At 35.4% G+C, this 27,031-nt stretch overlaps 6 protein-coding genes across 18 annotated transcripts in view; 3 read left to right on the top strand and 3 right to left on the bottom strand.

The window, feature by feature from the left end:
* The window catches only part of LOC117214322 (uncharacterized protein CG43867), a 98,470-nt gene extending 85,136 nt beyond the window's left edge, over positions 1–13,334 (top strand). For 4 of the 12 annotated variants that reach the window (XM_033460322.1, XM_033460329.1, XM_033460330.1 and 1 more), the window contains 18 exons: positions 4,016–4,183; positions 4,452–4,637; positions 4,706–4,908; positions 5,354–5,585; positions 5,756–5,930; positions 6,008–6,244; positions 6,328–6,619; positions 6,706–6,979; positions 7,064–7,453; positions 7,527–7,745; positions 9,469–9,761; positions 9,855–10,188; positions 10,262–10,501; positions 10,577–10,713; positions 10,788–10,917; positions 10,991–11,200; positions 11,272–11,407; positions 11,479–13,334. In XM_033460322.1, the coding sequence (XP_033316213.1) occupies positions 4,016–4,183; positions 4,452–4,637; positions 4,706–4,908; positions 5,354–5,585; positions 5,756–5,930; positions 6,008–6,244; positions 6,328–6,619; positions 6,706–6,979; positions 7,064–7,453; positions 7,527–7,745; positions 9,469–9,761; positions 9,855–10,188; positions 10,262–10,501; positions 10,577–10,713; positions 10,788–10,917; positions 10,991–11,200; positions 11,272–11,407; positions 11,479–11,543 (3,921 nt within the window). In that variant the 3' untranslated portion in view covers positions 11,544–13,334. Of the gene's footprint in view, positions 1–2,566; positions 2,805–3,919; positions 3,943–4,015; positions 4,184–4,451; positions 4,638–4,705; positions 4,909–5,353; positions 5,586–5,755; positions 5,931–6,007; positions 6,245–6,327; positions 6,620–6,705; positions 6,980–7,063; positions 7,454–7,526; positions 7,746–9,468; positions 9,762–9,854; positions 10,189–10,261; positions 10,502–10,576; positions 10,714–10,787; positions 10,918–10,990; positions 11,201–11,271; positions 11,408–11,478 lie in introns of those variants that run through there. The other 8 variants (XM_033460332.1, XM_033460333.1, XM_033460324.1 and 5 more) reach the window with 8 other exon arrangements.
* LOC117214327 (N-alpha-acetyltransferase 20) lies at positions 13,331–14,561 on the bottom strand. 2 transcript variants are annotated; one of them, XM_033460338.1, is made up of 6 exons: positions 14,409–14,559; positions 14,271–14,295; positions 14,046–14,136; positions 13,842–13,971; positions 13,630–13,766; positions 13,331–13,554 (listed from the first exon to the last, which is right to left on the bottom strand). In XM_033460338.1, exons 1-6 carry the CDS (start codon positions 14,459–14,461, stop codon positions 13,469–13,471), a joined length of 522 nt encoding a protein of 173 aa, XP_033316229.1. In that variant the 5' UTR covers positions 14,462–14,559; the 3' UTR covers positions 13,331–13,468. The 2 variants fall into 2 exon arrangements, with proteins under 2 accessions (XP_033316229.1, XP_033316230.1); XM_033460339.1 differs by lacking the exon at positions 14,046–14,136 and having other exon boundaries at positions 13,842–13,981; positions 14,409–14,561.
* A 1,309-nt stretch (positions 14,562–15,870) lies between these two features.
* LOC117214325 (acyl-CoA:lysophosphatidylglycerol acyltransferase 1-like) lies at positions 15,871–21,212 on the bottom strand. The gene is made up of 6 exons (XM_033460335.1): positions 20,377–21,212; positions 19,274–19,491; positions 18,975–19,189; positions 18,619–18,892; positions 18,367–18,518; positions 15,871–18,288 (listed from the first exon to the last, which is right to left on the bottom strand). The coding sequence occupies exons 1-6, from the start codon at positions 20,409–20,411 to the stop codon at positions 18,052–18,054; spliced, it is 1,131 nt and encodes a 376-aa protein (XP_033316226.1). The 5' UTR covers positions 20,412–21,212; the 3' UTR covers positions 15,871–18,051.
* Positions 21,213–21,285: 73 nt separating this feature from the next.
* Positions 21,286–24,396, top strand: LOC117214324 (probable fumarate hydratase, mitochondrial). Its single transcript, XM_033460334.1, is given in 8 exon segments — positions 21,286–21,588; positions 22,392–22,526; positions 22,612–22,812; positions 22,884–22,970; positions 22,972–23,170; positions 23,245–23,507; positions 23,579–23,968; positions 24,045–24,396. Coding segments are annotated over 8 exon segments (1,530 nt in total). The 5' UTR covers positions 21,286–21,462; the 3' UTR covers positions 24,174–24,396.
* A 150-nt stretch (positions 24,397–24,546) lies between these two features.
* Positions 24,547–26,182, top strand: LOC117214326 (arginase, hepatic). The gene is made up of 7 exons (XM_033460337.1): positions 24,547–24,689; positions 24,759–24,831; positions 24,916–25,121; positions 25,193–25,356; positions 25,439–25,554; positions 25,622–25,744; positions 25,807–26,182. Exons 1-7 carry the CDS (start codon positions 24,591–24,593, stop codon positions 26,040–26,042), a joined length of 1,017 nt encoding a protein of 338 aa, XP_033316228.1. The 5' UTR covers positions 24,547–24,590; the 3' UTR covers positions 26,043–26,182.
* LOC117214328 lies at positions 26,030–26,990 on the bottom strand. The gene is made up of 2 exons (XM_033460340.1): positions 26,756–26,990; positions 26,030–26,588 (listed from the first exon to the last, which is right to left on the bottom strand). The coding sequence occupies exons 1-2, from the start codon at positions 26,777–26,779 to the stop codon at positions 26,211–26,213; spliced, it is 402 nt and encodes a 133-aa protein (XP_033316231.1). The 5' UTR covers positions 26,780–26,990; the 3' UTR covers positions 26,030–26,210.
* Positions 26,991–27,031: the final 41 nt, after the last annotated feature.

Here is a 27,031-nt window from a genome sequence, read left to right as displayed (position 1 = left end):
GTGCTCAGTATAGATGCAGGTTTATCAGTGTGTTCGATCAAGATTGAATCCAAGCAGATCTACGAGTGCGTGGACACGAAGCGTCGCGAGGGAAGAAACGAGAGACGAAGAGCGTCTTAGCGGACGCGGGTCGACTTAACGACCCGCTTTGACGGGACGTGTCGCGTATAGAATTGGCGTGCAGCCAATTCATGAGTAATCCACGTTTCCCGTGAGCTGCCGCGCAAGCAAACAAAATAAAGCTACTTACGCGCAGTCGTTGCTTTCTTACTCCCCGAGTACAGTTCCCCTTTAAATATTTCAAAGCAGCCGTGGCGCCGGACTTGTTTCGATGTTGCTGTTTCTCTACGATCAAGCCCCTGTTTCGAACGTCGATTCTCCGAAACTGCCCTTTGAGAACAGGGTTCTTAAAGTCACCGTAGGATCGCAGCTTACTTCGTCGTGCGATCCAGGTCGCTTAATCTCTAGGGTTTCGGTACCTCTCTCGCTGGGCTTGAGTCATAGGGATGTAACACTTGATTTCGTTGCGCATTGCTATCTTTGGTCTTGGCGATGTGATATTCGAACTTGAGTTCTTTGGAATAAGGTATTGTAAGTAAGATAAAATTATACAGTTCACGGGTTCGTTCGTGGAAAAATATAAATAACGACAAATTGTCAGGTAAATTTAGAGGACAGTGTTTGTAACTGTGCCTTGTGCTTACTTGTCACGAGTGGAATACGATTATAATATCTGCAAACATTCTTGGTAACTGATAAATAAACCGCGGATATATATTTATGCAAGTTCGTAATTTGATTAAAATAATCGAAAAAATAAAACTCGAGCAAAAGATTGTTTTATCTATGAAACATCGTAAATGACGCTTTGCATATCTTTACATATTACGCGTGCAAATCTGCGATCTACTTACAAAGAAACGACAAACGAGGTTCATCGCGTATCTTCCAAATATTTCTTTCGCTACTTCTTTGAAAAACGTTCTTTTCTAACTCACCGTCGACCGTGGACTATACTTTTTCTGGATGAACTCGCGTCTAGCTCCACTCGAGCCTCAAAATTCCAATCTTCTCAGTCTCTTGCAATTCCTCGTTAACGCGGAGGTCGCGCGATATACGCGGAATAGCGGACAATGTCGAGCCCTTCTCGGTCGACGACGCGTTTCTCACGCGTTCGTCGGTCGTTGATCCATTTAGCCAGCCGCAGTCGTGGTCGTCTGTTCCCTTTTTTTCCGCGGCTCGTTCCCCTCGACGATCGCAGTTGAATGAATGTTTCTGCATGTACATGCACGTTAACGGGCTGCTTTTGGCGGGAAGCCAGCACGATTCGACGATGCGTCCGTGAGAGGTGATACCGCTTTGTCGCGTGTACGCGCACGTGCGTCGAACCACCATGAAAAGATAAGGGGGCCAGCCTCTCGGCTCGTCCCATGGAACCCGCTACGATTCGTGCGTCCCCTTCGCCAACGAAAACAAAGTGGCCCTTTGCCATTGAAAGGTCTCTGTGAGCTTCCGAACGCATACGAACGATTTTGTTCAAGAAGCTTGTAATACCGTGGATTTAGGTTATTAGACGTGGGACCGGATCAGCCATGTAGTATCCTGAATGGATCGATCTGATTTCCATGAAACGTTATTGCGATTCTCTATCAAGGGGAAAAAAAAGGAAAGCGTAAAGACAATGCAAATGGCAACAGACGTGACGTTTCTGTAGATCAGCGGATGGGATTAGATTATTCCAGCCAGCAGCTATTTCTAGTTTCGCAGTATTTCGCTTTCAGGGTTGTGCCTCCGGAGACGCAACACGAATCGATAAATCTTCGGATAGAGTTCAAACGTCCGCAGAAGTCGTTCGATCGAATGATAAACTCGCCGTAGCCGGTCGTTGTCTCTGAATTAAACAGCTCCGACTCGGCTGCCAAGTCTGCCTTCCTCTGTTTCCCTATTGAAATCCAATGAACCGAGTAGCATTGAAAAAGACAAAGAGTTTCACAGACCATTTGATTCCTTGGAGATAGCTAATTTCTAAATACAATCTCCTTTAAAAGTGGGAAACCCTAGAACTGCTGTACCGCCCGCTAGATATAATTGAAAGCCAGCAACCGTGAATCCTACGATCCTCGACGACGAATCAACTTCTGCGTTCAGAAGTCGACAACCGGAAGGCTCGTCCCTCCCATACAGCGATCAGTGTCGCTATGAGACACCCCGTGGACGATCGTTCATCGCAGAACGTGTCGCGTGGTGACGACGGGCGCAGGCCTGCGAGATACAAGCGTGGAGCAGATCGATAAATCTCAAGACGTAGAGTCAGCGTGGAACGTGTTGGCGATCGGTCCGTCGCGTATTCATCGGTTTCCCTCCGATCTGGGTGGTGTTAGAGGCTGCGAATCGGCAGAGAGCCTAAGGAAGGAGCCGCCGTCTATCGTCTACTGTCAGGCCGACGTACTTGCCTGAGGGGTGGCGTGTGTGCACACGAGGACCTCTACGAATTCTGCCATTGGCTGCGAGCCAACGTGACTCATCGGCCGCAGGAAAGGCCGAACAGTTTACGTGCATTAGTTTCGTTCAGTTCAGTTCGATCATCGGCATCGTGCGCACTCTTATCCCCGTAGTTTATCCCCCGAGACTCGTTCGAGTTGCGGTTACGAGGCAAGGGAAAACTCGTGTCCTGGTTCGCTGTTTGTGGGAGTGTCCTCGAGAATCGAGCAAGAGCCCTCGAGGAGAGGAACGAAGGGTTTAAAGGGGTCATTGGTCGATTCTGATTAGCTCGCGATCGGCTATCATGGCCACTCGTAACCTGGGTAAGGAATCATCCAATATCGTATTTTTTAAACGTCCGGTAGGATACGATTTCTTGGAAAAAGTTGCTGGAAAAACAAGAATCGAACGTACGATCGTCGTATCGCGTGTCGAATAAATTGTATCGGGGGTGTAGAGTAACGATGCGGCACGTGGTCAGATGAGATTTACAGTGAAATGGGCCAGTGTGCTGACTCGGTGTGAAAGAGTGATCGAATATCTGGAACGACAGTTCGGTGGAATGTCGGTGCTATTAATACTGCTCTGCCAGCGATGATTCGCGTTGCGGCCCAGCTTTGTTACTCATCGTCCGCGAACGGTGCAGCCTTGTTCGATCAATCTCGCAACCGAAAATACAAAGCTTAACGCGTCTTCTTATTCCGATTCGACTCAAACTCTAAAATCTTTTCCTCTGAATCTCTGAATTAGCTATTGAGAAGGAACAGAACGCGATCAAACGACAGAGAGAAGCGAAGTATCACGGGATCCTTGACTCTGGAGAAAAGACGACAATGAACGTGAAAACGCGAAGGGTGATCGATATGATTCGCAGAGCACATGCAACCACACGCGGTGCCAGGAGGAAAACATTCGGCCAGAGGATTTCTCCGTTGGCGTATTGATTTTCTCAATATCGCTCTCTGTCTCTCCCCTTTTCCTGCTTTAACGGTGGACGCGCGGAGTGCAGCGCTTACGTATCCGTACTGCGTGAGCGTGATATCGATTTTTGACAGCTGCTGTAAAACGAGCATTGCCACCATCGTGGCAGAAAAGGGGTGCACCAGGTCCACACGCAACGCCAAACGTCCCTTCCTTTTTCTCCTCCCCTTGTCCACCCTCATTCTCTCTCGCTCTGCACGCTTTGTCATTGCTGTTTACTCGACGATCCCACGCCACGCGTCTCCGACTGCCATGCTTCTCCGATCGCGCCGGAAACGTGGCATGCTCGCGTGACGCTTTCCGAACCGACGAAATTCACGGAGTTCCAGTTATCGGTTGGAAAGTAGGCTGGTCAGAGGGTACGCGCAGGCAATGTTTTTATGGGGAGGAATCGGTGAATGGGTGTCTTCTGGGCCATGAGTTAAAGAGTACTTTAAGAGACAAAAGCGGAGATCAACGATGTTGAAAGTTCAGAATTAAGTTAGTAAAGCGATATGTCGTAATGAATAAACGGATTTGCGACGACTGGAAGGACGTGTTGGATGTATTACAGGTACGGATGATGGAGGAGCGGCTAGTGAAGGGTGAATACTGCTTGAGCACATCCGGTGTTGGTTCTCCACCGCATTCGCTGCCGTCGACTTCCGGTACGCAGAATGACAAGATCGAGGATGTACATTGTGCCTGCATCTCGAAGCTAGAAACACAGGTGGAGGAACAGGTAATGCAAACAAATCCAAACGTTTCTTCCGAGAAAAATATATGAATCGATCTGCCCTCAATCGGAACCTCGTCAGGTTCCTCGTAGTATCAGCTTGCTTTCGAACGTCTAAGAATTCTATACGACAAACGGATTTAATTTCATCAGCAATTTTGCAGAATCAGTATTCCGATAATCTAACGCGGTTGCGTCATGATAAAACAACGCGCCGTATCAAAGAGCGGGCGAGATAACTGATAATCTACGAGCGATTACGAAACGCTTGCAGAGGCAGTTACGGCTTCAAGACGCGAGGCAGGTCGAGGCGAAAGCCGCGAGAATAAAGGAATGGGTGACCAATAAGTTGAGGGAACTGGAGCAGCAAAACCAACACCTAAGGGAACAGAACAACAAGTGCAATCAGCAGTTGGAGCTATTGAGAAATCACATAACCAATATCGGCCTGAAACCACCTGTACGTAGAGTCTTCGGTATCGGGAAAGAATTTTAAAAATTCATTTACCAAAGGACCTGTCGTTTCAGGCACCTACAAGGGCATCCTTATCTCTGGAAGTTGACCCCACGTTACGCAGACGATCGGAAAGCTTGGAGGGAACACCGCAGGCGGTACCGGAAAGCGTGCAAAGCGCCGTAGCGGAACCACAAGCTGGTACAAAGCACCGAAGACACCTGTCCGCCTGTGGAACTATACAACGAGGGATCACGACCACCAACATGGATTCAAGGTAGAATCTTGCGAGAAACCTTCGTCGTCTGACGCTTCGCGCCTACGTACATTATTACATACATCTCGCTTGTTTTCGTAATGATCGCTTCTTTCGCTTCTGCTTGCGCGTCGTTCGTTAGCCTGTAGCGTCGCGTAAATATGTCTCGATTCTCCTTGGGAGGTCTCACGACGTGATAGCGGCGCCCGACTCTCGAAACTGTGGTACCCTGTAACGTCCTGAGACTTCCTGCGGGGATCTGTCGACCCCGTGTATACTTTGTTCTCTGTTGCCTTCCAGTATAGAGCTTCTCTTTTACTTTTCATCTTTATTTCCTTCGTTCTTATTGGCACGAGCACATCGCTACGGGGCTGTCGCTGATCGTGTATCTATCGAAGCGATTAAAATGCGTTTGCCGGCTAAATTAGTTCCGTGTTTTATGCTTGCCGTTCTTTTACCGCTCTAGCTTGCTATCGGAGGAGCTCGCTGCTGCGGTGGAAAACTTGGTGATGTTACCGAATATACCTGGAGTCTCGGAGACGAGCAGAGACAGTGGCAGCTCGGAGGCTATTCACGATTACGCGGAGATCTATACGCCGAGCAGGGAAGGAATGAATTGGGCTCAAAGCGCGCAAGGTCCTCGACCACCCACTCCACCCTTGCACCGATTTCCTAGTTGGGAAGCCAAGATATACCAGGTACAGATATATGCGTTGATCTTATTAGGTTCGTTTGTGCGTGTGAACGGTTAACATAAGTTTCTAGAGTAGAAAATCAACGAGTCTTATATTTATGAGAAAACACGCGTTACGAGCATACTCGCCAAGTTGTTACAGTCAGGAAACAAACCCGTTTACGAATTCCATAGGTAGCGGATGGCGGGCTTGGCATCGGTCCACCGACGAACGAGGAATCCGCGCCTTCCACAATGACAAATACAACTAGCTCGTCGAAACATTCCCAAGCAACAGGACACAACTTGACTGCGCACAACTCCCAAGGCTATTGCGATATTTCAGTTCCAGTCTATGCAACGGTCAAGGGTAAGTCGCTGTCGTTCGTTTCTTAACAAGCATTCATTTTAAAAGGGCGAGTGTCTATGATTCTTTCGATTTTTTAGGGCGAGCCAGTCAAATTAGGTCGATGCCCTTTGGCGACAGTTCCGACGACAGCTCGGACGGCGAAGAGCATCCCAATCAAACGGAAACCAACACGAGAATCACCAATAGCTCTTCAGACAACACGGACTCTTCGCTTGGCAGTGGAAGTAGTCCTTCGAAAAGCGTTAAAACCACCAGCAGCCTTAGTCCTGCCAAGAGAAGCTCCAGCGGTTCCCCTAGCAAAAGCGTGAAACGTGGTAAGCATTTCAATTATCATTCGCAATCGTCGAACACTGTGATCGTACATCCAACAACTTGAAAATTGCCGCATCGCTTACAGACACCTCTCTGGAATCTGGTCTGTCGGAAGACTACGCGATACCTCCCGATGCTCTAAGCTCCACATCCTTCGAATCTAGTATGCCGAGTTTGCTAATGCGAGTCTCCGGCGAGAGCCCAAAACGACAAGAATCTTTAGAGAAGACCGGCCACCTTGCGAAACTCGGTGGTAAATTAAAAACCTGGAGAAAGAGATGGTTCGTGTTGAAGAACGGTGTGCTGACCTATTGGAAAAGTCAGAACGATGTCAATAGAAAACCTCAAGGCCAAATTGTATTGGATGAAGTGTGCAGGTAATTGTGCAACGATATATATTTTCTCGTAGTTTCCTCGTAGAAAGTACGATTAAAATTAAAATTATCCGTGACTTTTTTAATAGGATAAACAGGGCGGAAGGTGCTGCAACGTTTGAGATAGCAACAGGGAAGAAAACGTATTATTTAACGGCAGACTGTATCGCAACGATGGAAGACTGGATAAGGGTTTTACAAAACGTACAAAGGCGGAACGCGACGAAACTTTTGCTCAGTAAGGAAGATAATAAGCCTACGATACAGGGATGGCTGACGAAAGTGAAAAACGGGCACGCTAAGAAGTGCTGGTGCGTCCTCATCGGAAAAATGTTCCTCTACTTTAAGTGCCCTAACGATACGGTAAGCCACTGATCTTTCAATGTGTATATTATTCGATGACTACACGTGAATATTACCAAGGCCTCCGTTTCATCTGTCTTTCAGAATCCTATTGGACAAATAAATATGAGAGACGCTAGAGTAGAAGAAGTCGAGCACGTGTCCGACAGCGACAGCGAAGAAAGAGACGCCGAGGGTCCTCACGAAAGAACAATCGGTATTTTTCCTACTCATCAAGGCCCTACATACTTGCTGATGCCTCATAAACAAGATAAAGACAATTGGCTGTACCATCTGACGGTGGTATCTGGAGGCGGACCTAGTGCTGGAACTCAGTACGAGCAGCTAGTACAAAGATTAATGGAAACCGACGGAGATCCTAGTTGTGTTCTCTGGAGACACCCGCTGTTGCTCCACACGAAAGAGAACATCACTAGCCCACTGACCAGCTTGACATCCGAAGCCTTGCAGACCGAGGCTATCAAGCTTTTCAAGGTTAATACATAAAATATAAAAATATCGTACATCAGACACTTTATATACGAGGAAATGTTATTTTACGCCACAGGCTTGTCAGTTGTTCATGTCGGTGGCAGTGGAGCAAGCAGGCATAGACTACCATGTGGTATTAGCGCAAAACGCATTGCAACAATGCATAGATCAACCTGAATTACAATCTGAATTCATATGTGCATTGGTAAAGCAGACAAGTCGTCATACTCAACATCGTTTGGGCGTACAGGTAAAAAAGGCCGCCAGACTTGTGTCGCTGGGTACTGCGCGCGTTGTAAGTCCTGCTTATTGTTTAACAAACACTCTGAACCCTGTACCATTTTTACAGCCGACGAGTTCGTCGCGTAATTTATAATAAACGTTTTACCTATTGGCCGAAACGCTACTATCAAGCTAATAGGTTTAAGATCTATGGTATTCTTCAAAAAAGGCTAGTTAAAAAACGAATGTATAATTGGATATATCGCTTCCGTATAATCAGAAGAAATGGTACATCGGGTACGCTTAGTCAAGTATTATACGAAGTAATTCCGTTGAAGTAGCGGTGAACTGTTTAGTTGTCTCTCTCTTTATTCTTTTTTGTTTTCTTTTGTAAAGTAACTCACTAATAATTAATACAGCTGGTTGTCGTTTATTTGCCAAAGCAACATATAATTAATAATAGTAATGATAGTAATAACAATAACATTAATAATACTTGACGAAGTACTTAACAGAAAACGATTTTAGTTTTAACATTCATTCACATTTCATTTTCATTTGCTGCTTTACGTGTGCTATTCCTAGGCTACTCTAAAATCGCATGCGTTTTTTTTTTCGATTCTTGTTATCTTTTTTCATAGAACATCGTCATGTTAAGTTTGTTTTATTTTTATTGTGTACTTTTTGATATTTATACATGATACCCGATCACCTGTACCCTGATGCCCTATCATGTGAGCCGAACATATTTCGACAATTCATTCCTCTCATCGCGGGAGAATCACTTAGACTCACTCTTTATTTCATCGATCATACTTCATCATCGATGCATTAACGATCGATCGTCCGATTCGCTAATAAAATACCACGATCTCCGGACTTGTCAAAATACGTTCTGCGGCACACACACTTGCAGAATGGTATGTTGGTGTACATAAAAAACCACACACAGAAAAACATCTTTTTACTAGATTGGTTTTTTGTTTCTGTTTCCGTACGTTTTTTTGCTCGATAGCTCATTACAAAATATTCTCTGTTTTTTGAATGCTGCTTAGAAAAATTAGTCTTTGATTATCTGGTCATAAACGGTTATATAAGAAAATTGATTTAAAGAAAAAAAAAAAAAAAGAAAGAAAGAATAGCAACAACAGCTAGAAGCTCCTTACAGATTCGAACGTACGTCGTGGAATGTAATTAGATCGAGAGCTTCGGAAGCTATGCATCGTTGAGTACAGTGTATCAAGTGTCAAGGAGAATAATAAGAGGAAAGAGCGCGTTCGAGCGATTCGTTCGTGACAAACGAACGAGAGAAAAATGGTTTCGAGCTGTAAGGTAGACTCACATGGCCTAAAAAATTACGAAAGCGCTTATCTCATCCACATTTCTCTTAATTCATTCGACTTATTACAGTTCATGCGTTTTATGTGATTAACACACATAGAGTTATGCGTTAATCAGACCGATTTCGATTGCTTACATTACTAACAGGCATTATATTATGACGAAAGTGTAACGAATCTAGAGTGTTCCATCAGATCCGAGGGCATTCGAACGTTTGTCCCAGACACTCCTCGTACAATTCCAAATGCATATTAGAAACTCGATGAGCTGCACAGGTCTAAAAGATTTTAAAACACGTACCCTCGATTGTCCTGTTAAAATAGATTCTACAAACGAATAATAAACGAGGACAGTGGAGCGCGATTTATTTAAAGAAAAAAAAAAAAAAAAATAAAGTAGTAGATTAGGTCTGGTTCGATCCAGGGATATAGTAGTATGCCAGCATACCATTGCAGCAGCTCCTTCTCTGCGCCACGCAATCGCTGTTCACCTGCGATACGCAAAGTCCCGCGGCAAATGGCAGCGGTGAAAATGCGGACGCACAGTCGACGGCCTCCACTTCTCACAGTCCTCCGCTCATGCAGGGCCACTCGACGTCAACGATCTTGGACTGCAAAACTAATCCCGCCCAGTACGTTCTTATCCAGGGATGGCAGCTGCTCGCGCTCGCTGTTTCTCTATTCCTACCAAGAAACAATCGGCTACTCTGGTACCTGAAGTTACACTTGCAAAGAAACGCTGATACTAAGTAAGTGGCCTTCATTCGTTCTATTAGCGTTCAAATTTCAAAATTTCAATCGAAACATGTTAATTTAAACGTATGAATTTGTTATTTTGTTAGAACGGAGTGCGGCAAATACGCAGCCTATTGCGAAAGAGCGTTGGAAAGGACATTACAAAACGGCGGAAGGGAGGTGAAGCCCTCGAGGATGGAGGTCCTATCGATATTAATGAAAAATCCCTACCATCATTCCCTGCCACATGCGATACCGGTTCACTTCTTGAATGGGACGTATCAGGTTGTAAGCTTCGATGGCAGCACAACGATAGAAGAATTTTTGAATACTCTGAACCAGGAAATCGGTTGCCGAGATGTTCATCAATCGGGTTTCACGTTATTCAGTGACGATCCCATCGAGAAGGATCTTGAACATTTCATCGATCTTCAGGCAAAAGTATGCACCTCGGAAGAGTTTGGAAATTACGGTAGACGAAAATATTCCGACGCGATAATTTTATTCGTTCCAGCTTTGTGATATAATCTCCAAATGGGAAACCGCATTAAGAGAGAAGGGCTCGGGAAAATTCGAGAATACCAGGGTGATACAATTAACGTACAAATCGCGATGCTATTGGAGACAGGCAGCTAAGATGGAAACCGACAGAGAAAGGCTTCTTCTGTGTTACCAAATAAATCAGCAAGTCGTACAAGGCAAATTTCCGGTCAATCGAGAACTTGCATTTGAACTTGCGTCGTTAATGGCACAGGTAAAGTTACTCTTTGAAAATAATGGTGCAGTTTTTTAATGAAAATACTGTTAATGTAACGATGAAACGTTGTAGATCGATTTTGGTGAATATAACAACGATAAAGCTCGAGGCAGCGGCCCAGGATGCAATCCCCATCATTTGGTGCTTCAAGCTTTAGACAAATTTTATCCCATACGATATCGGACAAACATCACTGCCGAGCAATTAAGGCAAGTACCATGTAAATTACAAAGAACATAAATAAGTATCAGCTATGTTTAAATTCACGGATTTCTTGTTGCAGAGAACTGCAAGAAAAACTTCAAGAAAAGTGGATCGCGTTAAAAGGTCGTAGCGTATTAGACTGTGTTCGCATATATCTAACTTGTACCAGGAAGTGGCCTTTCTTTGGAGCTACACTCTATCAAGCAAAGGTTAATAACGGGACATATTTATAGATAAACAAAAATGAAAAAAAAAGTTATTTAAAAATGTCTTGTTTCATAGTTGAAGCAAGCTGAGCCGATAACCGTATGGATAGCCGTTTCCGAAGATAGTGTTACTCTTCTAGAATTACAAACGATGGCAGTGATGTGTCGTTATAATTATGCGAACATAGTTACATTTGGAGGATGTTTGGATGATTTTATGCTGGTCGCTTGCCCTGACGAAGGAGCAGCTGAACAAAAACTTTTATTTGCTCTATCAAAACCTAAGGTATATTATCGAGCAATCTAATTAAAACAAAATTTCTAAATATTAAATATTATCTATTCGCATCTATCCAGATTCTGGAGATAACATTGTTGATTGCCGATTACATGAACGCCTTGGGACATACTTTACCTGGCACGCCACAGATGAACACATTAACTCGTAATGGGTCTCACAGATCCATCAAATCGACCCTAAGACCTACAACGGGTTTGTAAAAATACATACTTTTGTATTTCATTTTTTCTCTGTTTTTACTGATTGAATAACAATTGAACTAGGTTCAGGCTGTCTTCCAACGCAACCAGATATTTTAAAGTCGACGCCAGACCACCAAAGACCTTAAAAAAAGACTGGTCAATCGAATTGGGAAAAAAAAAGCAGGGGAATACGGCACTTCGTTCATGAAAGTCTGATCCTGCCAAGGCACTAACTTTATATTCGAAGGTACTACAGGCTGTATTGTAAGAATTTGCGTAAAACGATACACTGGACGACGCTCAGCAACGTGTGCGCTGTAGTTGATTTTAGTTGCGTTTTGTGTAAATTAGAGATGATGCTTGACAGACAACGTTTTTGTGTACATACCTGACAGCATGCAAAACTCTGTGGTCCACGTTAACGCGATTTAAACGTGGGTGACTGAAATTAATCGAAAACGATTTGCAACACTGCCTAAAATAAATTAGTATGTCTGAAATTACATCGAATAATTTCATTAAAAAAAGCTAAGGCATCGTGCTGAAACTTTTTGCTACCGTATTTATATACCAAATTCAAAACGTTTAGCGTAAGATAATGATGCAGAAGTGATGTATCACATATGTATATAATTAATCGGAGTTAATGGATGTTTAGAAGTCTAGTGAGTGATGCAGCGATACCTTTGTCTTTAATGTGAGAATATGTCGACGAAATTCTTATTTCTTGCCAAATCGATCGCAGTACACGTACGAGGAGCCTGCAATTGCTTTGCAGTGCAAATAAAAACACAAGGATATAAGTATTTAGATTTTTCAAATATAAAGATATTTCAAGCGTAATAACTGTACCTACTGTCATTGTAAATTCAAAATTTACCTTCGATCACTACATTATTCACATAATGATCTGTTTTAATTTAAAAAGTGTTGTACACGATTTTTTAATGCATTGACTAATTACTTCTTTTATATTTTATAATGACTAATTTGAGAAATATGGTTGATTGGTGACAGTAAGTACAGACAGTATTAACTTTAAGTCTGGTTGAATTTAAGCTCAATCATAAGAAAAAAATTCTTTGTACGGAAAGTGACAAATGCAACTTACACATTATCATGTTATTTTGATAACAGCTAGTCTCATATTTTATATTTATTTAATGTTTAAGCAAATAAGTTCGTTTTATAAGGACACGACCAAATAGATGTAATGGGAACGCGTTTTCTTTAATAATTAGTATCGTTCCTGCGGTAACATACGTGCAACATTTTTGTACTAATTAAACGATGATCCCGTCACGTATAGAAGTTTTGTACTCGCTTGACGTGTCCTACATAACTAGCAAATGTCTTCCTTCTCTTTAGTATCCAGAAATAAATAAAAGTTTAAAAGTAGGGCTTTCGTGCAATATGTACAAGACTTCTATAATTTTATAATTCCTGAGATAGGCTGAGTGTGACTGTGCCTCTCTGAGCAGTATAGACAAAGTAACTCTATGCACGGCTTTGTTTAGCGCATTGAAGATTTATATAAAATAAAAACGATAGAAACCTCAGATTACTGGGAGCAGTACAAAGATATGCAAGAACGACATTTTGTCTTTAATTTTTATAATACGCAATGAAATGCTACTATTTAGGTGCTTAGCACCTTTGTATCATGATGCAGTAAAAAAGAGTCACTGATCTGTAAATATCACCTTAGTCTTAAGTTTCTAAATATAGTAGAATGAGAAGAGGGCAGCTGATAAAGGCTACAATCGTGGTAGAAATTTCTTGCGATCGTCTAGCTGTCTACAAAATATTCTGAGCCTACCACCTTACATTTCTATTTATTATTTATTCGCATAAAACGACGCATAAGGGCACGAGCGGTGTGAGCGAAAAGCATTGTACTATTGTACAGGAAGAGAAATAAACTGCTCGGATCTACACTTTGAGAGACTTATTTACTTACTGTATATATTAAGAACCTTATCACACGATACAATTTGTATGCTTCTTATAAATCTATCATATATTTTGGATTAAATCCTTAACAATATACATAATCATAATATTCATAGATTCAGTCTATTTCTTCAGGTCTTACAGGATGAGTTAATGGTATTACTGATTTTTTCTTTACATCTCTTGAAAGTGCTTTTCTCATGTCTGAAAGAAGAAAAGAACAGAATATTCAATTTATATTTAAACAATTGTTTACAAAAGTAACAGTAATTTGTATACCAAAAGCATCTTCATCTGGGTTTCCAGTATAATATTCTAAAACAGTCCTATAAACAATGTATCCTAACTGTTGATACATTTTGATTGCCACCTTATTACTAACTCTTACAAAGAGATCTACAAAATATGCTTGCTTCCTGTAACAATATAAAATACATTGAAACATAGAATATATATGTTAATATTAAATAAATATGTTATATTAAACTTACTTTTCTGAAACCTTCTCTAAAAATTCTATTAACATTGCAGCCAAACCTAATCTCCTATAATTAGGTGAAACTGTAAGAGCTGTTATATGACCATGCCAGTTCTCTCCTTGCCCTTCTGCCTTTCCCATAACTTTAAATTTCTAATATTAATTATAATGCACTATCAAGGAGAAGTATCTTATATGATACAAGAAAGAAACTTACTATAACCCATAATTTCTCCACTTGGCGATTCAGCTACTTGAAAATACTCTGGCCAATGTGCTAGATAGTGTGTATAAAAAGAAAGTCCATACTAGTTTAAAATTTTACCAAGTAAAATTTTAACAAATTTAAAATTAAGAAAAATATATACCAAAATTGTGTAGGAAATAAATATGTTTATTTTAAACAACAAACGTAATAAGGTATAAGATATTTAAAGGATACTGTCTCCGTAAGTGGATCTAAATTTCTATAAAAAATAGAATAATTAAAAATGTTAGTAAATAACTGTTTTTATTCAAAATTGTATATTTAGGTTAAACACAATATTAACAATGGATAAATACATATTTCGATACTCACACATTGTTAAATTTAAATAAATCGTTGCATGTGAAAGGCCTAAGAGTCGTCATGTTTTAAATGCAATAAAAGATTAAGTAAATAAACGTGATATAAATGTGATTTATGACAGGAAGACACTAAATCCAAACTCAGATCTGCTCAGGCCCAGATCAAGTAAATGCGACTAGTGTAATTTATTCATCTGACACCACACGTCGCCACTGCACCACCTTGTGGAATTTCAAAATTTCATTCTACTTCAGTACGCATGATTCATTAAAAAACGTTTTATCAAAGGAAAAATAAATTAATGAATAATAATATAATAACAAATTAAATTATGCAAAAATAGTTTTATACGTAATTTAAAAACAATTTTATTAAAGTTCTTATAAGAAAAGAATACAAGCAAGGTATTTTCTTGTAAAATTTCGGGGACTTACGCTAAGTTACATCTTTTTTACATTTGTTTTTATATAATATTTATGAATATCAATATGCAGTCATACCTAAGATGCAGTCAAAAACACGGCAAATTGTGTAAACATTTTTATGATACAAATATGAAGTGTAATATATTTGCCTCGTGCATTGCACAGAAATGACCTATCATTTTTTGAGCGTTACACATCTCCTTCGCGGATATTGTTACAATGACTTTCTTCTGAAAAAATAGTTAAACACTTTTTTAGCTATATGTTTATACTTTTTAAAAAACCGTATGCAATGTACAAGTATAAAATCAAAGCTTCTAAACACCTTTCATACAGGACACTAATGTTGCAAATATCAGTATATACTGTAAAGTCTTCAACTTCGATATTTTTATTTTATCTATAACATTACAAATCTTAAATGCTACTTATGTATATCTTTAAAAAAGAATATAAGGTAATAATATGTAAAACACGCTTTGATATTGTAATAATAACAAAGCTTTGTTTGAAATATAATAAATATAAATGCCTCTTATAGAAATACTTTTATGAAAGCACTAAGAGTAAAAAAATTAAAGCACAAGCAAACACAACCAGTTCTTCATTATTTAGTTTTCTTCTTCATACTGATATTTTGTTAGAGAGTGTGCTGTATAAAATGTGATAGGTTTCAACAATATGCTTTGTAATTCACACACAGCACAGAAATAAATGCTTAATGTAATAACCATAGAGTTATAAATATATTTTGTAATAAATACAACATTGTTTTTAATTACAGCATTTTGTATTATTAATGAATCTTGACATTTTAATTTTTATTGTACTATATGTTTTATTTTAAATCTAATGTAGCTAAATATCTCGAAAATATTGGCCCTTATAATGGAGTAAATACGTTATTATGCAATTAGCATTATGTTACATTTTGTTTTGTTTCCTTTCTATATTCTTAAACATAAATAAGAACTTATTTATGCTATTTTTACATTACAATTAAGTATTAGCAGAATCTTAATGTATATTTTGTAACCTTTTTTTTTTATTAGCAATATAGTTAATTTTATTTCTTTTAATTGAATAACTTTAAACGACGTACTGCAGTTTTCGTAATGCAAAAACATAAATTATTTTCATAAATTTAATAATCCCTTATAGTACAATTGGTGACATATTTAGAACCTCGTTTTATCGTTTCTAAAATTTGCTACCAAGACTAGAGATTTCATCATGATTTAAAGTATTCTCTTAAATAAAACAATAACAGCGTTTTATCATCTTATCAAGTAAAAATGCATTTATGACATAAATAGGATACAAGAAATCAGTGAATTCGCAAATCTAAATTCTTTTGATTTGATCATTTTTTCCTATCATGATACTGCCTATAAGATACTTGAAGATAGTTTGTGTCTACATATTTTATATTAAATGCAATCAAATGCAAAAGATGTCAGGAATAATAGTATATTTTAATAACACACTTTCATATAAATTTGTGTTCGAAATTTCCGTGTTTTAATGCGCGCAATCGTATATTATAGAAACTTAATCTTTTATACATAAATAATATCTATGTCTATCAGTTGATATCAACATTGATCTTATTGAATTTGTTACATTTTAAAAATTTCCCATTAATAATAATCATAACCAAAATTTAACTACTACAGCTATTCCATGACAAGGAATATTTATTTTGTGTGTGCATTGGCTAATTACTTCTTTGATCCATCAGTCTAGAAATTGCTTTCAATTTGGACTATACGTTTATTTTACAATAACCAATTAGGCAGCATTAAAAACCTGTCTTTAATAACTCTATTATTTCTACATACATGCAAAATTCCTCCTTTATAAAGTGATGTAATATGAATATCTTAAGAACTAATTGTAGGCGTTGATTTGACTATGAAAATTATGCATGAGATTTGCATATGCGTATATACAATTAACACTGAGGTTTGTCCGTAGGAACAAGGCACGGCTGACGTATCGTCTTCTTTCACTGAACAGCGTTATTATTGGTTGAAGATTAACAATAAAGTACACACCTTAATTATTTTGACAGATTTCCAAAGATATTATTTTATTTTTATTTCTGCCAAGTTTCAAAACAATTTACGTCAAATTTCACATCTACTTCTTCATAGAGTTATGAACTTATATAAGTTTTCTAGTATGTAATTTAAAAAATTATGTTTATATGATTGACTTCGCATTGAAAAATACTTTTTTCTTATCATGTATCACAAATAAATGGATATTCTTTGAAATGGTATTTACTATCACTGCTTCAAAACAGCAGTAACAATTTACTATTACATTTCGCAATTCCATTTCAAGATAATATTTAAGATATCGTATTACAAAACATACGTGCAGGATACTATGAAAATCGCCTGAAATGCTGCCAAGTCCTCCAGACAAATAATCAAATATAGATACATTTTCGCAATTTATAATAAATGAACAAATAAAAAGATAACATTTATATCAATAGAGAATGTTTTAGAACTATCATGCAACTAGTAGCATTAGATATTATAATTGAATCAACAAACATTAAATTATTCTTTTATATAGGCAATATGAATATTGAAGTGTAATTTTATCGTGAATTTATTATAAAAAAAAAACTTGAATCGTTTTTAAAACGTAATAGTATTTCATGCAAAATATTATGAAGCTTTATATATCCAGAAATTTAAGCGTTGATACTTAATAAAATAAACTGATATTATCTTGAATTACTAGTTATCCAAGTAAAATAAACTTATTAACGAACTATTATTATTAATTTTGTTTATCAAATATAAGCGTTTTATACTATACCGCGAACTGTAAGTTATTGTTGTGAAGTCAATATGGAAAAATAGCAGCAAATAAGTGTCTCAAATTAATATTTTTGGAGATCCCAGTCCTTCATAAAGTTGTTGATAACTTATTGTAATATGAAGCATACTTGAAATTATATTCGTACCATCAACAAAATAGGCAAATAATGACGATTAAACCTGAATGGTAACGAAACGGGTACTTGCAATTCACTACCTATGGCATAATTAGATTACAAACATTCATTTGAAATTGACAATCCATACATCCGTTAGTTTTGTTAGTTAACATCAAGAATAATATTTGAGGCAGGAATATTTTTACTTTACTACAATTTAATTTTACTTACGTATCTGAACGTAATTTCTTGTATAGTATAAAACGCTTTACCAAAAGCAAGATAGTACATACGTAAACATATTATAATGTATATAACTAGATGTTATAAAAAATAAATGAAGGACTAGGAATCTCAATGGATCCTGATGGATTTTAGAACCTTCATTGACAGGTGCTTGAGTGCCAAGAAATGATCCATACTTGTAAAAGTTTTCCAAAAGTGATTCTTTTTCAACCCATCTATCATATAACCATTTAGACAATAACTCTGGTTCTCGTGGGACCTAAAATCAATGATGTAATAAAATATTCTCATGGAAAATATGAATGAGTGACGGTCTACATATATTTAAAAAACTCACCACTGAGCTAGGAAAAACTCGGTAAAATAATACTGTTTCACATGGTGGTCGTGAACCAGTTATAATTGTTGGTAAGTCAAGTGGTTTACCTTGAGGATATGCTATCGTTATATCTAGAATCCAATTGATTTGTGGTTTAGCTGCCGTCATATCTATAAAAAGTTTATACAGATTAGCAATACATATGTTACTTAATATATTGTAATTAAACAAGAACTTAAGTTAAACTACAGTTTCTATAAAATTATTTACTTGGCCTACTGTTCAATTGTTGTTCTGCTGTATTATTTTCTTGTGATGGACCAATCGTATCAAATATAGTTTGCATTGCTCCTACTCGCGGTAACGTTACATTTTCAAGAATTGGCAAATTATTCTTTTTAGCATATTTTTGTGATGTCTCTCGTCTTTTACATAAAAATCCTCCTTCTGGGAAGAGAACCATCCATTTTCTGCTCAATGGAATATATGCTTCTTTTAAATGCTTTTCTAGCTTTTTTAAACTCCCTTCCCTTTGTTTTCGACCCTAACACAAAATATCATCAAAAATAAAGTAACCCAGTTACTTAAGATATTATTAATAAACTAACAAATCTATAATCACTTACAGATACAATGAAGAAGTCCTGGTGTAAAATAGAAACTATACCAAAGTTAGTAAATTTAAAAATCCTATCCATAATCCACATTAGATTAGGTAATACATTTGGCTTAGCATTAAATGTTGTCATGAGTATAGGAACATCACCAGTACTTTGATGATTTGCTATTACTAATGTTCTTTCACTAATAATTTCTTGTATATCATCACCTTGTTCTATTACTATAAATTAAATGTTATTTGTTATTTCAGTATTATTTTAATAATGCTATTTTAATTAAATATATAAATTATTTGTATACTCACTATCATAACCTGCAGACCAAGTCCACGTGGATACCATTGCTAACAGCCAATGGAAAAATAATCCTTCGATTCTCCAATATACTTGTGGTTGATAAACTTTTATAGGGAACAATAATGTCATCCATACTACATATGTTGGTATACAATAAATATTGTTGAGTATCACAAAAGTGGTTCTAATAGTACATTTTACAAAATTTAATACTTTATTGATTACCCTGCAAATTCATAAATACACTAAAATTTATAGTCATAAAAATAATTCTTAAATACTCAAATATTTATTTTTATTTCTTTTATTAAACTTTTGAGGGCTCATAAGACTATTGTTTATATCTTTCATAACAATATGGCTAAACTATAATTTAATAGAATAATGTGACTCTGTCACATAAAATTTAATTTGCATCCAATAAATATACAAAAACATTCTTTGTTTGCAATAATATTTGTCATACTAATGTAAAATTTCATCATATAACTTTGCAAAAAGAAATAATATTATTTTTGCTCGTAAAACTCTTATTGATATTTTGTTCCTTGATTACAATAATTAACTTTTGAAAACATTTATTTTAGGTAATTATACTTAAACCACACTTTAACTCACAACTTAAACAACATCTTAAATAAAACCAATAAATATCATACAAAATTTCTTAATTTTAGAAATTGCCTCTCCAAAGCACATTACGCTTTCTAAACTTAAAATTAAGCTTTTTTCCAGAATTTTAATTGAAAAATAAATATAAGTTAATCTAACATTAATGATCGGTTATGTGCAATGGTTATATACCAAAGTCGGGTTTCATATCTCAGTTAAATAAATTTTAAACATATATTAGAAGAAATTAAAAAATACAACTGATTATGCTAAAATGCTATAATGATTTCAAATTATTTTAGAAATTACTTGAGAACAAGAAGCCCGGTACTCGTGACATTCTAGGTTAAGGATAAAAAACGTATTTTTTATCAAATTAAAAGTTGGAAGACATGTTGTTCGTAAAATAACTTGTAATTGTAGTAAGAAACGTTTGTTTATTTACATAGAAGTTGGGAACGGGACATGTTGCATTTGATAAAACACGTTTTTAACTTACCTCGTAAAAGTAGAAAAGGAAGAAAAGTCAGTCATTTTCGAAAGACACCACTTGTAATGCAAACTCGACGAAGTTTTAACCACAATTTTTTGTGCATAGCATTCCCTTTTGCATAAATTACATAATAAGGATCATTAAGCGGGATGACATGTAAAGATTCTCGTGCTGTTTACATGAGACGTAAATCTTAAAATTTTGCTAAAGTTGTTAAAATTCAATAAACGCGTTAACCGCTTCGTTTAATCGTTGAATAATTACTCTCGATATCACTAGAAATTCCCAGTCCCAATTGACACACGACTAGTATGATAAGACCGTGTTACACAAATTTATCGGTTTGTTATCGACTACTATTTAGATGACGTTTTTTTCAAAAATACACCATAATTTTGTTACTTCAACTACACGCAATACCACCACGCACATATAACATAAATACAATGGCGACGAAAGTTAATAGGTTGGTAAAAATACTACATAATTTAGCCGATAATTAACATACTATTAATTGGTCAACATTGTATTCGTAATTGAAAGAAGAACAATTCAAAAAGAAAAGAATTTCATGTGTACGTTTATATGGTATGTTTGAAAGTTCATGTTTTTGGAAACCAGGATGGTAGCTCACCAATCAGAAATTTCAAATACCAACATGTAAACTTTTCGTTTACTTCTTTTACATGTTTCTATTAAAATACATCTAAGACGGTTTTTATAAGAATAACACTTCATAAACTCCAAATAATCTTATTGCAATCTAACAGAATACATTTTTATTTGTAATAATATTAAACTAATTAAAATCAGTTAATGTACTAAATAAACCAATCACGGTCTTATTTATTTGCGCACAATATCTTGACTGTATGTTTGCAACTGCAATAAAATTGATATCTTCACTCAGCTCACGTAGAATCTATCTAACTATAACATATTTTGTGCTTAGTTTTCAAGCTACTCGTTAGTGCACACTTCTATCAGAGCTTCTGCTCTTGTGTCGTTTTCAGTCATTTTTACTTATTCTTTCGATCCTTTTTAACTTCTGGAACGATTGTTGAAAAAAACTAGACGTTAAAAATTATTAAAATGACATTAAGTTTATTGAAATGTTCACTTATCAATCATGGATTATTGGAATTAAAGAAATCATCGGCTTTTTTAACATTAAGGCTGTCATTGTATACATCGGTAGTTTCTAAAGGCAATAAAAAGGTACCACTATGTCATATAAAATAAATCTTATGACTTAAAAATGTATCATTTCTCAATAACGCTTTCTTAAATTTATAGCTAAATTATTTTATTTATTCTTTCTCGCAATTTACTCTTTTCTACTATTCTCGTCTAAAATCTTTAAATTAGTTCGTGCATTGTTTTTACATAATCATTAAAGAACTAGTTCTTGAAATAATTTTGCAGAATATTATAAACAAAAAATGTACTGCCTTGTCATAAACAATTTTTTTAGCATACTTTTGAGATGTTACGATGTCATTTGTAATATAACAATTGAACACGTTTGACATTTAATCGAATTAATCATCTCTAAACGAAAACGTAAACAGGAACTTTTTCAATGAAAATAGAGATTGTGGAATGAATTTTATGAAACAAGATGGTATGATACAAATTTTTTATTTTATAGAAAATATTAATTAAACGTGACATATTAAATCCTTATGTTTATATAATGGAAGATACTATATTTATATATTTCATTTTTATATTACATAATTATGTATATAATTCTTTTATGTTGTGTTCCCTTTTTTTTAATTTGATATTGTACAAGCATAAAAACCTATCTGAGTACATATCTATTATCACATACATGGTTTCATCTGACTGACCTTCAATTTCCTCTGTTCAAACTGCTACAGTACTCATTTTGAAGCTATATTCATTCAGTTCTATTATATAATTTACCTTCTCAATATGGTATATGAGCATAAATTATTTTTATAAACAAATTTCATCATTAGTATTATAATAAATTTTTAATGTTGTAATTTCAGGAGTCCAGTGGTGAATTTCGAATTGAAAGGGATACTTTTGGTGAACTAAAGGTTCCTGCTGACAAATATTATGGAGCACAAACAATGCGGTCAAAAATGAACTTTCCAATTGGTGATAGTTTTGAACGAATGCCTGTAAGGAAATCTAATTATTTATTATAGAAAAAGGAAGTTTTAATGCATATAACATTCTTAGTTTATATTTTGAATATTTCTTTAGTATGGGGTTATTGTCGCAATGGGTATATTAAAGAAAGCTGCTGCACTTGTAAATAAAGAATATGGAATGGATGCAAAAATAGCAGATGCTATTAGTAAAGCTGCAGATGATGTTATATGTGGAGACCTTTATAAAGATCATTTTCCACTGGTAATTTGGCAAACAGGTTCTGGTACGCAAAGCAATATGAACACCAATGAGGTATTGACACATTATTAAATAATTTAAGTATAATTGGATAGACTTGTAACTAGTTTATTTATTCTATTTAGGTAATTTCAAATCGTGCAATTGAATTACTTGGTGGTAAACTTGGATCAAAGGATCCTGTCCATCCAAATGATCATGTAAAAAAAATAATCTCAAAGTAGCAATGATACATTTCCTACTGCTATGCATATAGCAGTTGCTTTGGAAATTAACAGGGTATTACTTCCTGGTTTGGAAAAATTACATGAAGCATTAGAAGAAAAGGCTAATGCATGGAAAGATATTATAAAAATTGGTAGAACTCATACTCAAGATGCTGTGCCCTTAACACTAGGACAAGAATTTTCAGGTTGGGGTTAAAATATTCAGGATTAAAATATATGTATTAAACTATTTTTATAAAAGCAAATAATTGTAATACAGGTTATGCAGCACAAGTTTGTAATGGCATTAAAAGGGTAAAAGATACTCTTCCAAGATTATATGAGTTAGCACTTGGTGGTCCTGCAGTAGGAACAGGATTAAATGCACCAAAAGGTTTTGCGGAAAAATCAGCAGCAAAGATTGCAGAAATTACTGGATTACCATTTGTAACTGCTCCTAATAAATTTGAAGCTTTAGCGACTAAAGATACTATGGTAGAAGTGCATGGTGCGCTGAATACAGTAGCAGTTTCGCTTATGAAGGTATGTTTAAAGAATATTCGATTAAAAAAATCTATATTTGTTATTTTACGTTATATAAAATTTCTATTTAGATAGCTAATGATATTCGATTTTTGGGAAGTGGACCTCGTTGCGGTCTGGGGGAATTATCTCTTCCTGAAAATGAGCCAGGAAGTTCTATTATGCCTGGTAAAGTTAATCCAACACAATGCGAAGCAATGACTATGGTTTGTTGCCAAGTCATGGGTAATCAAGTTGCTGTATCTATTGGTGGAAGTAATGGCCATTTTGAGCTTAATGTATTTAAACCTATGATAGTTGCAAATACATTAAGATCTGCAAGACTATTAGGTGATGCCTGTGCCTCATTTACAAAGAATTGCGTCGTCGGTATTAAACCGAATGTAGATCGTATCAGTAAACTTTTGAACGAAAGTTTAATGCTTGTTACTGCTTTAAATCCACATATTGGTTATGATAAGGTATTACAATTTTTTAATTAAAAGAAGACTGGTTTATTACAGTCTTCAAATATAATATAAAAGTTATATTTTTCAGGCTGCTAAAATTGCCAAGCAAGCCCATGCAGAAAATCTCACGTTAAAAGAATCAGCATTGAAGAATGGCATAACTGCAGAACAATTTGATCAATGGGTGAAGCCGGAAAATATGATTGGTCCCAAATAAATTTTAGCACACAGAAAGAAGTTAAGAATAACAATTTTTTAATTGTTAGCTATTGAATAAATTTTTTGTTTACGTGTTGTAAATTGTGATATAAGTATTATTATTATCAAATACTAAAAATATTTTTATTGCGTATTAATTATACATATCTAATAATAATTTATATAATAAATCATTTGTAAGAAATGTTACACATAATAAATGCGAAATATTACGACAAGTAGTAATCCTCAATTTAATATACTTTTTAAGTTTTTTTTAAGTTCTGTTCTTGCACAACTATGTTATAATTTGTACTGTAAATCTCATGTGTTATCTATATTACAACAGATATGTATTACAACAGTCTGAGGGCATAGGTCAATAAACAGTTACTTTAGCTTATTAAATTCTACATTAAAACAGCATATATACAAAATGAATATATTAAAGAAAATACAAAGTGTTATTACCAGACTTGGAAATCGCAATTATGGCAAAGTTGGAATAATTGGGGTGCCATTTGATAAAGGACAGGTATTATAGTACATGGTAATATAGTAACATAATGTATAAAGTAATAATATACAGCAATTATAAATATAGCATAAGGAAGGTGTAGCACATGGTCCAGAGGCAATTAGGACAGCTGGATTAGTGCGAGAATTAAAATCATTAGGTAATTATTATTATATATTTCACTGATTTCAAACAGTTTTAAAAACTAAAAATCTAATTTTTGTAACTCCTTACATTAAAAAAGGGTTAGATGTGAAAGATTATGGTGATATTTCATATAAAGCAAAAAATGTAGATGGAGTAAATAACATGTCACACTTGGGTGATGTTGCTGGCTGTACAAGTTATTTATCTGAGAAGGTTCAAGAAATTTTGAAAGATGATCGACGAGTATTGACTATTGGTGGTGATCATAGTGTAGGAATTGGAACTATAGATGGTCATGTTAAGGTATAATTTACTTCTTTAAAAATTACAGCTTTTTCTTTCCACATTGTATATTATACTTTATACCATTACAGGAAAAAGAAAATGTAGCTGTTATATGGGTTGATGCTCATGCAGATCTAAATACAAATAAAACTAGCGAAAGTGGAAATGTTCATGGAATGCCTGTAGCATTATTAACTTCTGAATTAGCTGATTACTGGCCACATCTGCCAGGAATGGATTGGCAACAGCCAATGTAATTTGTAATTATATTACAATAATATTACCAAAACGAAATAGATAAAATAATATATTAAATATGTTATAATTATTTACAGGTTATCAATTAGAAATGTAGCTTATATTGGATTAAGATCTGTTGATCGTTATGAAAGATTAGTTATTGAAAAATTTGGTATTACTGCTTTTGGTATGGAAGATGTTGAAAGATATGGTAATATTATATACTTAAGCTGACCAAAACATTAACAAATCAATTATTAAATGATAACTTTGTCCAGGTATTCATGATGTTGTTTACATGGCACTAAATAAAATAGATCCTAATGAATCAAAATCATTACATGTTAGTTTTGATATTGATTCCTTAGACCCATTAGAAGCACCATGTACAGGAACTCCTGGTAAATTATCTGCTTTTGCCTAGATAATTTCTATTCTAATTCTTACAGTTTATTTGTTTTAGTACGTGGTGGATTGTCACTCAGAGAAGCTGTTCACTTAATGGAAATATTATACAGAACTAAAAGACTAAATGCAGTGGATCTTGTAGAAGTAAATCCTTTCATTGGTAATCAACATGATATTCAATTAACTGTTGAAGCTGCTATACACATAATTCAAGCTGGATTTGGTTATACCAGAAGAGGTCTTAAAGTTCCAAAGGGTGTTACAGATATGCCATTACAGACATTTAGATAAATTATAGTCATCTTTATTGATGATATTATAACGTTAAAGATAATCAAGTTGCCATGTCAATCCTCCTTTGAAGCTTATATAATAACAAACTTTTGTACACTTTTAAACAATACCACAAAAATATAAGGGAGAAACAAAAGAATACAATATATTTCATTATTATATACACTAATTTTTATGAATCACAAATATCTTATCAGCAATATCATTAAATTTAATTTCTACCTTCTTTATTTCAGTACTTTCATCCGGTTGAACTTGATATTCAAAATATAGTTTTCCTGTAGTGTTAGTCCCCTTTACATTAATACCGAATTTCTTAGTATTACCAGATTTATACTCTGGAAGCGTTATTCTTCCTTCCTTTATAGGTTCTCCTAAATGTTTAATAGTTTCCTTATGATCATAAAATAATTTCAATGCCTTTTTATAAGTTGTTGTTTGCCGAATTTTGTTTTCTAAATCATATCGTACAATAAGTCCTGTAGCTGTAACAATAACACTTCCAAAAAGGGCTATTGTTGATAAATTTTTAAGTGAAGGTATCTAGATATAAAATGGAAAAAAAGTTTTATTGTATTTACAAATTGTTTCTTTTATTTTATACAATTTGTAGGTTAGGTTTTATGCAAAGAAATAACAAGCAAATCTCTTAAATAATAACGTATGTAAGTAATCACAATACTGATTTATCACATGTATTAAATACATACCTTTAATTGTCTTGTAATCATCATCTTTTAATCAATTTGTAAGGAAATATTTTCCTACGGATACGTTTGAAGTAACCTTACAAACACCGTAACTGTCTCGTGTTCAACATTCAATTATGTTTTTACTTACATTATTCCATTATCGATAAGTATAAATTGGTATTACAATATATAAGTACAATATACAATAACGAAACAGACACTGCTGATAATGAAATTAAATCCTATTACATGTTATTAATAAATCCTAAATATATATATACAGTATATAAGCTA

This window comes from Bombus bifarius, unplaced genomic scaffold, assembly GCF_011952205.1.
Source record: "Bombus bifarius isolate JDL3187 unplaced genomic scaffold, Bbif_JDL3187 scf7180000009200, whole genome shotgun sequence".
Lineage (NCBI taxonomy): Eukaryota > Metazoa > Arthropoda > Insecta > Hymenoptera > Apidae > Bombus > Bombus bifarius.
Note: the sequence above shows the minus strand (reverse complement) of the source record. Positions and strands in the feature narration are given on the sequence as shown.

Bases quoted from the DNA above. Each gene is read 5' to 3' on its own strand.
- LOC117214327 (XM_033460338.1), bottom strand. From the start codon at position 14,461: ATGACGACTCTTAGGCCTTTCACATGCAACGATTTATTTAAATTTAAC. The intron at 14,296-14,408 runs GTGAGTATCGAA...TATTTTTTATAG, and splicing joins TTATTTAAATTTAACAATGT to AAATTTAGATCCACTTACGG. The intron at 13,972-14,045 runs GTAAGTTTCTTT...AGAAATTTAAAG, and splicing joins TGGAGAAATTATGGGTTATA to TTATGGGAAAGGCAGAAGGG.
- LOC117214325 (XM_033460335.1), bottom strand. From the start codon at position 20,411: ATGACTGACTTTTCTTCCTTTTCTACTTTTACGAG. The intron at 19,492-20,376 runs GTAAGTTAAAAA...ATGAATTTGCAG, and splicing joins TCCTTTTCTACTTTTACGAG to GGTAATCAATAAAGTATTAA. The intron at 19,190-19,273 runs GTGAGTATACAA...TTTAATTTATAG, and splicing joins TTGGTCTGCAGGTTATGATA to TAATAGAACAAGGTGATGAT.
- LOC117214326 (XM_033460337.1), top strand. From the start codon at position 24,591: ATGAATATATTAAAGAAAATACAAAGTGTTATTACCAGACTTGGAAAT. The intron at 24,832-24,915 runs GTAATTATTATT...ACATTAAAAAAG, and splicing joins GCGAGAATTAAAATCATTAG to GGTTAGATGTGAAAGATTAT. The intron at 25,745-25,806 runs GTAAATTATCTG...TATTTGTTTTAG, and splicing joins ACCATGTACAGGAACTCCTG to TACGTGGTGGATTGTCACTC.
- LOC117214328 (XM_033460340.1), bottom strand. From the start codon at position 26,779: ATGATGATTACAAGACAATTAAAG. The intron at 26,589-26,755 runs GTATGTATTTAA...TTTTATATCTAG, and splicing joins TGATTACAAGACAATTAAAG to ATACCTTCACTTAAAAATTT.